The sequence below is a fragment of the Mastigoproctus giganteus genome, chromosome 10, assembly GCF_048544385.1.
Source record: "Mastigoproctus giganteus isolate SK-2022 chromosome 10, ASM4854438v1, whole genome shotgun sequence".
Lineage (NCBI taxonomy): Eukaryota > Metazoa > Arthropoda > Arachnida > Uropygi > Thelyphonidae > Mastigoproctus > Mastigoproctus giganteus.
Genome location: NC_143584.1, coordinates 150,415,233 through 150,427,323, shown reverse-complemented (window position 1 = coordinate 150,427,323; position 12,091 = coordinate 150,415,233). Strand labels below are relative to the sequence as shown.

Genomic DNA, 12,091 nt, shown 5'->3' with positions numbered 1-12,091 from the left:
AGTTCGTTAGCTACCTGAGCAGGATCATCAACAGCTGAACCATCAATATCAAGTGAACCAATCTGATTCATCCCCTTCCTTCTACAGTTTACATAAGTAAAGAACTCTTTGCTGTTTTTCTTTGCATCCTTTGCCAAAGATTTCTCGTAATCTGCCTTTGCCTGCCTAACGTCCTTTGTGACTTGATTACAGACCAATTTATATCTACCATAGGCTTCCGTGTCACCTGTTAATTTATGTATCCCATGCATTTTTCTTCTCTGCCACATATCTCATTAGTTCATCTGACATCCATTTAGGCCTAAATCTTGAACAATATTTCTTAGTTGGTATGAAAAGCCTAGTAGCTTCCAAGATTAATTCTTTGAATGCTTCCCATTTTGAATTTGCTGTTGGTAACATCATCAGTTGGTCCCACCGTATAGAAATTAAATACTGTCTCAGACCACTGTAGTGACCTTTACAAAAGCAAAAACCCTTCCCTTTACCCCTGATGGTAGTTACCTCTGAGTAAATCCCACTTCAACCCACTGTGATCACTGCCACCTAGTGGTTCCTTTCTGCAGATTCTTAATGCATGAAGAATCACTACTGATAATCAGATCAAGAGTATTATTCCCTCTAGTTGCCTCCTGAATATGCTGCTGTAGAAAATAATCATCCAATAAATCCACAACAGCCTTGCTAGGGTGGGTGACCAACCCACAAATTTCAGTCAATCTCTGGGAAATTAAAATCCCCATTATAAGACATTCTGATTTACTTGCCCACTATTTCTCTGCACAATTGCTCATTATACTTATCAGATTCATTAGGCCTGTAACACACCTACCCTCAATTTTTATTTCCCAGTGCTTACATCACACCAAACAGACTCAACATTGCATTCTCCACCAACATCAATTGGATGCAATTTCTTAGATTTTGTGTTTCTTAACTAACAGCATAACCCCTCCTCCCTTCCTGTCCTGTCTATCCTTCCTGTACACATTGTACTCCCCAAATTCCAGTTCTGCATTCCTTATGTCTGTGTGACACCACGTCTCTGATATCCCAACAATATATACCTTTGATGTCTTGACTAGCACTTCAAGTTCATCAAATTTATTAACTATACTCCTAGCATTGGTGTACATAACACATGGTGTACATAAGTGTTTTAACTTGTCCATTATAAAGAAATAGGATTTGGTCTGAAAAACAGACACCTTCATGAAATGAGGGAATTAAAATTTATGAAAATGAAATGCCTTCACATGAAGGCATTTTATATTGATACTTATGTTGGTATTATTCTGTTTATTTACAAATTGGAAATATGTACATAATGGGGGTCAAACATTTTGTGGTATTTTCTTACCACTTCTTCAGTGACTGCAAATGCAGTGAGGGTTATTATTATGAAATTCTTAGTTTTTTTTTTTTTTTTTTTTTTTTAGTAAAATTAAAAGTTTTAGTATATCAAACTAAGATCTTATTTGAAGGATTTTGTTTTAAGGTTAATTTTTTATAAGTAAAAAACAATAATATGTAAACACTTACCAGCAGTCTTTGCATTATCACTGTTATTGCAAAAGATCACTTCAGTCACAAGAACTTGTTGATTTGTTTATGGGTGAAAGATATACATCGGGGTTTACTTAATTTTAAGGTATAAGAATCTTAAGATAATTAAGAATTAAGAGGTTCATCTCCTTGTGGAAGTGATTAATCTTATTCCACTCAATGATTGGTCTTAAGAGCTTTTTTGAGGCAGCATTGAGGATCTGGGATGAATTAAGGAACTTGATGGGATCTTTGATTTGAAGTCCTTTGGGTATCAAGTCTTGATTCCTGCAGTTAATTAAAAATCTTATCTGGATTCTTAATTACTTGCAACCACTTCCACAGAGAGAGAGAGAGAGAGAGAGAGAGAGAGAGAGAGAGAGAGAGAGAGAAAAAAACAACCTTCAAAAATTGAACCAGAAAGACTTCAACTTCCTTACAAGAATTCAAGAAAAAACGCACCTTCCAAACTAAAATTAGCATTAACAGAGGCATACGATGCAAGAAAGCAAGCTTATGCAGCATCAGCCAAAAAAAAAAAAAAAACACACCACTCCCATTTCACCTCTCTGTTCGTTCCAAATACCTGTTCAGCTCAGCTTTAAATTTATTTAGGCTATCAACTTTCACAACAAAAGATGGAAGTCTGTTCCACCAATCAACTATCCACTGGCTAAAGGTAAAATTCCTCACATCTATCCTACAACTATCTTTCCTCAATTTGAATTTATGCCCTCTCAGCTGAGTATTCTGAGCAATAGGAAGAATCCCATCAACATTGAGCATGCTCACACCATTCAAGGCTTTATACACCTCAATCAGATCACCTCACAATGAATTTATGAAAATTTATGAAAAATGAAATACAAGAAGCTACAGAAGAAGTTAAATAATCTCGTAATCCCATCCAATACAAGGAATAGTCCTACTGCAATCCTCTCCCCACAAGGACCATTCCACCAACAACAAAATCAGCAAATCAGTCCTGAACCAGTTAATCTAGAGAAAAGTACAGAAGCAGGAAATCAACAATACAGCCCTACACAGGAACAGAAAACCTCACAACCTTGGATGGGTCTTTCTACAACAATAAAGAAATAATATATTCCTCAACCCTGAATGGACCTTCACCATAAACTGGAATCCCTGAAGAGAACCCCAACATGCCGAAGGATCCTTTCCATTTCCCAACCAGAGTAAACACTTCAGAAGAAAAAGGTGACCCACTGCTATTAGATGGACCCTTTCACTACCAGAAAAAAAAACAAGGAATCCAATAGATGCCCACAGCACTGAAGTATCATCTAATCTAGTAGAAGCCCAGACAAGACCTTCCACTAAAGATGAACCTCCACCTCAAGATGGACCATTCTTAACTCTACCAATTGAGGACCCAACAAAATGTCAAATCCTATCTTGTGTAAAATTTTCTGTTAATACACCAGTAATTAGTCATACAACACCCCCACATAACATGAGATTCCCCAATATAGTTAATGTATGCTCCAGACACCTTTCCACCATAGAATAGAAGACAATAAGTTTAGTGCCTCGTATTCTGACTTCGAAAAACATTAAAAACAAACACCAAGAGTTAGAAGTCATAAATGCACTGCATAAAAATTAAGAATAAAATTAATGACACCATTTAAAAACAACTTCTACCATCAAATCGTTAGCCTCAACATTGTTTGGAAATATCAAGGCACACAAAGCTAAACACACGCTTCTTGATTAGACCGGGGTTCGAGCCCGTGACCACCAAATATGGAGAATGCAGAAAGGTCAGGGAATGACCACCGCATATCCCCAGGACAATATGGCCTTAGTTGCTAATGCTCCTAATAACAAACAAACAACAAAGCTAACTTTCCCATCATACCCATAGTTAATGGTAGAAACCATCCAGAGTGAAATGTAGTCCAATGTCTTGTAAAAACATCACGTGAGTCTTACCTAGATACCCTAGAATGATAAAAAAAAAAACTCACATTTACTCAACCAGTTAAAAAACATTAACATCAATAACAAAGACCTTCTAGTCTCCTTTGAGATTGATAACTTGTTCAATAATGCCCTAATTGAAGACTAAAACCATCCTCCACCAAATACTAGATATATACCACCTTACACCACACCACCAATCCCTTAATATTTCAGACACTGACTTAAAGATTTGTCAATAGAAGCTTTAAACTTCTTCAAAAATTACTCAGCTTCAAAAATAGTCTATATAAACAAAAAAAAAAAAAAAGGTCTAAGCATGGACAATCCACCCCCCCCCCCCTTACTGGCAGAGATTTTTATGAATTCCTTTGAAAACAAGGCCACAGAAAAAGCTACCTTAAAACCAAAAGTATGGATTAAATACGCAGATTATGTCCTTTGGCCACATGATACCGAGGAACTCAATTTTCATCTACATATCAATAGCCTACATTTACACTTCTCGTCCAAAAACAGAATTACAAGAAGATAAACTACCATTTCTTAACCTACAACTAAGCAGAACCAAAAACACCATTACAACACAAATTTATGGAAAACATACTGACACTGGATCTCCTCTGTTTCTTATTCAACCATCCCTTAAATACAAAAATAAGTGTCCCGAAGGCTTTGTTCTGAGGGCCTCCTGCCTCTGCAAAGGCCAGGCACTCAAGGACAAAATCCTACAGGTAATACACATCTTCAGCAACTGTGGTTATCCACATAAACTCATATCAAAAACAATAAAAACACAACAGAAAAATTCTTCAACAATATTCCTGAAAAGGATAAACAATTCAATTCATCACCATCCCCTATGCATCACACATCAGTGAAGAAATAGTTCAAATAGCAAAAAATAAAATTATCTTGACCCCCTAAAGCTGACATAGGAAGAAGCAAGAGAAAACTCAGAATAAAAGAAGGCACGAAGGACATCAAAACAGGAAGAGTAACAAACTCAATCCCACCTTTCCATACATGGACAGAGGAGCACAAGCAGGCATTTTCTGAAACGTCAGTACTAGCTACAAACAGATACCATAACCATAGACTCCACTCCACAAAGAAGCCTTTTTCAGAGGAGCTACAAATAACAATAAAACCATAACAAAGGAACACAGATCAAAAACAGCCACATACACATCTTTAAGAATAGTCCTAACCCAAATTAAAAATAAGTTTAAACTTCTTAAACACAACCAGCCCTACAACCAAATAACTCCCTCCCCCCAACTAAGAAATAGACTATGACTAGATCAATTCCTACCGACCATCCTAGAAACAGATCTTAACTAATGAAGTTTTCCAACAATATTATTTTGATTATATAATTTAGTTTATTTAATTTTTGTCTTATTCTACTGAAAATTTTATTTCTATTTATTTAATTTTTATCACATATCCTTAAATGTGCCAACATCCCTCATTATGCCAATATCTGCAATAATGATACCCTCAGGTCACAAGTAAACCTTGGGATTGAGACTATAAAAGATAATCCCGTAGACAAAAACTTTCGGTCTGGACTTCGAACATATGTAAATGTACAAAATTTAATTTTTCTATTTAATTAAATTTAGTTTGGTTATTTTATACTGTACATTTAATTGATTTATACAGGTGACCCCCGCTTAACGCTGATCATTCGTTCCGGAAAAATAGAGCGCTAAGTGAATCCGCGCTAAGCGAGCGCCGCTTTCCCATACATATGTATTTGTGAGCTGCGGTCGGTGCCATAGGATATTTCCTAATCAATAATAAACGGTAATGAAAAGATGCACAAATGTCGGTCAAAATATTTAATATTCAAATATTTGCACATATAAAATATTCTGCATTACATACGTATAATTATGTGGTAACTACTTGCGTATCAAAAGTAAACTTAAAATTCCAATTAAAATAATGAATTTAATTGATTTAATTTAATGGATGAATTTAATCATGAAAAATGTGTGGATTTTGAGTTGAACTTTGGCCCTCTTCCAAATAAACTAAAAGGAGTATTAATTTTAAATGGCCCGCAGCGTTACCACCCAGCAATAACGTCAACTGATCCTTCGCCGCTTTGAAACTTGGCATGTTTTTTTCTTCTTTCAATATGAAACTTCTTTTAGACCGTTTCCACAAAAGTCCTGCTCCATCTATGTTAAAAACTTGTTGAGAAGTATAACACACAATACCCCTCTTCAATAATTTTAACAAGTTCTTTTTTGAAAGTTTCGGCTCCTTGATCTGCACTCCCTGGATTCTAAATCTATTCTACCAGCCCTTACCAGTTTTAAATGGTTCCACATTTTTTTTTTTTTTTTAGGCAAGTATTCTTCAGATCATCATATTGGCTAATCTCTCTCTCTCTCTCTTTTTTGTTAATATTTAACTTAACTGAATTCTGCATTGGACATTATCTTCAATAAAATTAAAGTCTTTCCATTTCAATCCTAATAGCTGGCCTAGTCCTAGTTGCTTGCAGTGGAACAGCTACCTTTCCCGCTGCAAAAATTAATTCTTTATTTTTTTATAATTGTTCTTACAGTTAAAGTTGCAAGTCCTAAATTATGGCACACATCCGCTTGTCGTTGACCGGAATCGATTCGCTTCAAAACGTCTAATTTTCAAATTCAGTCTTTTTCTTACATTTATAGTCTTCGTACTGTGCTCAGACGTTGTTGATTTTTCATTCTTTGAAAATGTAACTGCGTTGGTTGCATTAATTATTGTACAATGTTCAAGTAAACTGTCCGTTTCGCAAGTTGTCTAATACAGTACTGGGTGATGAGTAGACTTCGGATAAATGCATATAACGCAAATATTACAAGCAATATACTTCGTCATTTTTTAAAATATTGATCTAGGAACTACGTAACAAGTCACTGTACTGCAATTAAATTAGCGTGCGAGAAAATTTCACTGAGCGTGGGAAAATTTCTCAAGTCGGCGTGGGAAACGTTTTAATGCTGTTTTGCTATTCATTTTCAAACTATCGACTTCATCAAATGAAACGATTTCGTTAAATATGTCAAAAATGTAATCTGTAAAAGAGCGTTATAGTGATCTGTGACAGCGTTATAGTCAGACACGGGTCATAATATAATAACAGCGTTATAGCGAATCAGCGTATAGCGAACCGCGTTATAACGGGGGCCTGCTGTATTCATAAAAATACTGTTTTACATTCAATCATTCATTCATTTCAGAGCTTTAAATATAATAATATTATATTACTTATGTCAATTTTGAGATGGGCCTGGAACATAACTCATTGACTTACATTATATAATTAGGTTCATTTTATACCTTTTTTTTTTTTGCGATAGTTCCTTCAGGAATGGAATCCCACCATAAACAGAGGGCTACCTGTATTTCCAATTTGAAAATAAACAGAATAATACCAACACAGAGGAGTTTGAGTGCTTTATTATCTTTAAAATGCTTTCATTTTTGTGGACCATGTATTAGCTGCACTCCAGAGTTTTCGGTTACAATTTAAAGTAAATTTTAGTTCAATTTTAATTAGAACAATTACTAATACAGTTTAATACAATTTTAGTGCAGACAATGGGTTTCAACGATGATGATTCTATATTAATAAAGAATGTATATATAAAGTATGGCAATATAAAGTTTCCAGAGTTATCCAATAAAAAAGAACAAAAAGTGAAGGAGCCCAAAAATAGTTTTATTTTTATTCAAAGAAATCACCACCTATTGAATGCATTAATTATACATTCTAAAAGTTTCTGAAAAGGATCAGCAGAGACATCAAGAGAGAGATGATGTTCAGTTTGATGGTTACATTTTTCTTTGTCCTCAACATCCTGAAATCTCTTTCCTTTGAAGGCAGTTTTCACCTTGGGAAAGAGGAAATTGTCCGCTGGTGCTATATCAGGAGAGTATAGTTGATCTGTACAATGCCCTGTTTCATCAGAAATGTCTTCATTACAGGTGCAGAATGGCCAGGGACATTGTTGTACAACAAGAATCAGCTGCCTCTTGAAATTGCAGCCTTACCCAGGAAATGCACTTCAATAGTCTTGGAAGCACCTGTACTAGAACACAGCATTGGTTCTCTCCCCTTCAGGTACAAATTCCTTGGAAATAACAGTTTGTTGAAAATCATGATCAGCATCATCTTGATCCTGGAGTTCTGTAAACAAAACTTTTTGGGCCTTTGGTGATGATTTTGAAGTCCAATGCAAGCTCTGACACTTCATCTCCGGGTTGTACTGAAATACCTAACACTCGTCTCCACTGACAATACAGTTGAGGAAATTAGGATTGTTTTGACAAACTAGATGAAGTCTTCACTTGATTACAGACTTCGTTACTTTTTCACATCCATGAGCCTGTGCAACACAAACTTTCACATCACAGACTTTCCTTTTCCCTAAATCTTCATGCAGAATTTGATGAATTGTCTCCTTATTCATATCCACTGGCCATCATTCTGAATGTCAAACAATGATCTCTCACCACAATTTCTCAAACTTTTGAAACTGTCCACATTTTGAGAGGTTTTGTCCTCATTTTGACACCCACTTCTTGGGTCATTGCAAACATCCTCACATGTATCTTTGAACTGCTTATACCATTTACATACACTGGTATGACTTAATGGTTCATCACCATAAACAGTTTTAAACATTGCATACTTTCCTGTTGCAGATTTTCCCAATTTAAACAAAATTTGATATTTGTTCATTGCTCCATCAAAATTGTGACATGGAATGTTAATGATACTAATGAAACTGGTTGTTACCTGCTACCTAACATCCCACTGGACAATTTCTGTACCACCATCTGCTGGAAGACATTTGAACAACAACATACCACTTCCTTAACTTTGAAACTCATCAAACATGATTGCAACAGCACTAGTCTGGGAACTTTATTACCATACCTCCTATGAAAGCTCTATTAGTTATTAACACAATGAAACACTTTATAACAAATCTCCCTACAACAAAATTCTCTCAAATGAAAAATTTCTGGTGAAAATTTGATGAAACTGAATTAAACAATAAATAAAAAAAACACTATACTGCTAAAGTAAAAAATAAGTGATTTTTCACAATTTTTTTTTAATTTTTAAAATTTAAGATTTGATTTTTGGCAATAATTTTTCTAACGTTAGGCAATCAAATTAAAATAAGAAAAAATAATATTAAAAACATTTAAGTACAACTTTCAATTTTACAAAACTTCACAAAGAAACTTACTCCACAAACAAAGCCTGTTGTTATTGAAAATTCACAATGAGGGAGTCACATATGTGCAACACTCACTAGTAACAAGGTTAATTACTGAAAAGAAGCTTGTCTTCGCAGGCAAAATATTCATAGGTGTCATCTCAGAGTCAAATATTGGGGATGTGCTCAAGAAGAATGCTGCAACTAGGATTGAAATCAGTACCTACACTGATTGCCCACAAATAATAAGCATGCACCAGCAGGTCAATTCCTGCCAAAGCAGATGCCTGGTACAATCCAGGCACTTAACTGTGAGCTCTCCTCTTTGCAACAAATTGGGCACACAAGTGAAAGCAGCCTATGACACACACACAAAAAAAGAACATTCTTGACAGTTTTGGCCATCGTGTCCTAGTTTCTGGATTTACAGCATTTTAGGAGTTCTGAAAACAACCAAATCTCGCTGTGGATGGCTGCTTGCAAATGAGTTCATTTTAAATTGCAATTCCGTGATTTGATCATGTGACTCAGGAGAAGATGTGACAATTTATGCTTTTTAAAGATTACTGTATCTTCGTTACTATGATCCTGTAAGTAGCACTTTGTACCCACCTTTTATTTATTTAGCAATCTTTTCTTACACCTTATAAATTTTCAGTTACTTAGTCTCAATGAATTGTGCTTTATGTGCCAACCTGTGGATAACATGTGAGTAATACAAGTGTCTTAAGTTAACCTCTGGGTTTGTAGCCATGATGGGATTATGAACAAGATTTTTTCCTCTTGAATAACAACAAAAAGACTATTTTGTTGTGTGTGTGCATATAATATAATGCATAATACATGGATCACTATTTACCTTCTGCTTTACCATCCCTGCTAAATCGCTGTCCCAATTCCAAAATCTGTTGCTCATCTTTACGTACTTGTTCTTCATCATAATGGCCATCTTCTGATTTTGCTAAAAAAGAAAAATAAAAAAAGTTTATCCACATATTTTTAAAATAAACTTGTTTTTATGAAAATCTTAATTAAAACAGCATCATATAAATGATGCATGAAACTTATCTTAAATAATTCTACAAATATGTCTAGTAGTCAATTCTCACTCAAAGGTCTACTCAAAGAGCATATGCTACTGCACTCCTGCTCCTGGCCACCCGGCTAAGGAGGCTTAATTCTCATATATAAGTTATAAAATCATAATTACCATTTTATCACATAATACAGTGGGAGAAATTCTGTAAATGGTAAATACACAATTTCTTCCACTGTACAATTCTCATCCACTTGAGAAAACAAAAGGAAAAATATTTTATCGACATTCAAACTTGAACATAGATAAGCTTCCAGGACTGGTGTTTTATTTATTTTTTTTCCCTCTTGGTGACTACAATGGTCATAGTACAATTATAGTATATGAACTATGTTGCTTTGCTGTATGTGTGCTCATGGGCTGAATTTGCACACTCTTGTTGGTGGTGTTACAGTACATCTTCTGTCAGTATATGCATATTAAGTTTATACAAGTGTTCATGGGTCAATTTTCTAGCTGAATGGGATAATAAACCATAACTTATAGAGTGGAAGCCTATTCTCTCACAAAATTGACCTGAAATCATGTAATTACAGACTCAATTGAAGAGACCTTTATAGCCCCTCCAGTTTCAGACTGGATTTCACTTCACACTTTTTCCACACAGATGATAATTGACAAAAATCATTACTCTTAGAGAAGATTGCTTTCAGAAAGTCAGATTAAAAGATAGCTTCTGACTGCATGAGCCTTATCATTTGCAGTATCACTGACATTTTAAAGTTTTTTTTTTTATTTTTTAATATATAAAATTATTTTTATTCTCACATAGTACAAAGCCCCCAGGAAGCAAAAGGTTCCAATATTTTAAAATTTTGAAAAACTTTAAAAACTGAATGATTTTTTCTTAATAATCAGCAATAAGCTGATTCTTACTTGAAAGCATCAGGTTTAAGGATCAATATTGAAGCCCATGAATTGTGTGATACTTCCCCACCACAAAAAAAAAAAAAAAAGAGAAAAAATAATGGGAAGTTTTTGCAAGTTACAGGCTGTCTAGTCTACTCAAAAAATTAGTATTAAAATGGTAGTATAAATGTATTAATCTCCCAACTTTTATATTTTATACAACTCTTCCAAATATTTATCTAATCACTCTAAATCTATACAAGTTTTCTGACTTTAGGATAGGTGATAACTTCCTCCAAACATTGATCACCCTCTGATTAAAGGAAAATTTTCTTATCCGTTCTACAATTATCTTTCTTTAATTTCAATCTGTCTTCTTGTTTCATCTTAGAAGTGAAAATATGCCTTCATCAATAAGGTTCCCCAAACTTTATTGTCTTAAACATTTCAATTAGATCCCCACACGTTCATAGTTTCCAAACTTTGCTGCTTACGGAACTAGAGTTTCTTTTTGTATGAGAATCTCCTTGCAATAACTAGTTTTGTTCGTCCCTTCTGTACCTTTCTAAACAGGCTGATATCATTCCTGAAATTCTTCTACACCTCATGAGGGTTAACATTCAAATAAAAGGATTTTTAACTGTATAACACACATTATTATTATAATCAGTTTTTTTAGTAAAATAAAATGTTGATGATTCTGCTCAGGCAGCTGAAAAACCAAATGAGTATTTTGCATCTACATTCAAACATGGGGAGTCAGAGAGAGAGAGAGAGAGGGCAATGCCAAAAGTTTATCAAACTCTAACAAGGAGCTAAAGGATTTTATAATAACTGAGAGCAAAGTGGAGGAGAAATTGTCAAAGTTAAACATAAGAAAGGCACCTGGGGTGGATGGGATTTATCCAGTTACATTAAAAGAAGTAAGCAAACTCTTAACCATAAGTATAAGAGTATCCTTGGATTCAGGTGAGGTCCCCACATACTGGAGATGTGCAAATGTATCCCCTATTCACAAAGGGTGACACGAGTAATTACAGACCTGTTAATTTAACTTCTTTTCCCGAGAAAACTAGGGAGTCACTGGTTAAAGAAGCATTATAGTTTACACACAGCATGGGTTTGTTAAGGGGAAGTCTTGCCTGACCAATTTGATTGGATACTACACAAAGGTCACAAAGGAACTAGATGCAAAAAAAATTAATTTTGATATCACATACTTCGATTTCAGAAAAACTTTTGATACTGTTGCACATGGAAGGCTGCTGTATAAATTGGAGCAGTATGGCATTAAGGGCAAGTTGCTGATATTGATGGTTAAGTGGGAGAAGACAGTGGTAACCAATGGACACTGCTCTTTGTGGAATAATGCTATTAATGGAGTCCCCCAGGGTTCAGTGTAGGGCCCGTTGTTATTTTC

General features: G+C 34.8%; 1 protein-coding gene across 2 annotated transcripts in view; it reads right to left on the bottom strand.

Moving 5' to 3' along the window:
- The window catches only part of LOC150079373 (26S proteasome non-ATPase regulatory subunit 11-like), a 187,376-nt gene that overhangs the window by 144,697 nt on the left and 30,588 nt on the right, over window positions 1-12,091 (bottom strand). For both annotated transcript variants that reach the window (XM_090383642.1, XM_090383643.1), the window contains exon 2: window positions 9,586-9,687. In XM_090383642.1, coding sequence (XP_090239768.1) covers window positions 9,586-9,687 — 102 coding nt within the window. The remainder of the gene's footprint in view (window positions 1-9,585; window positions 9,688-12,091) is intronic.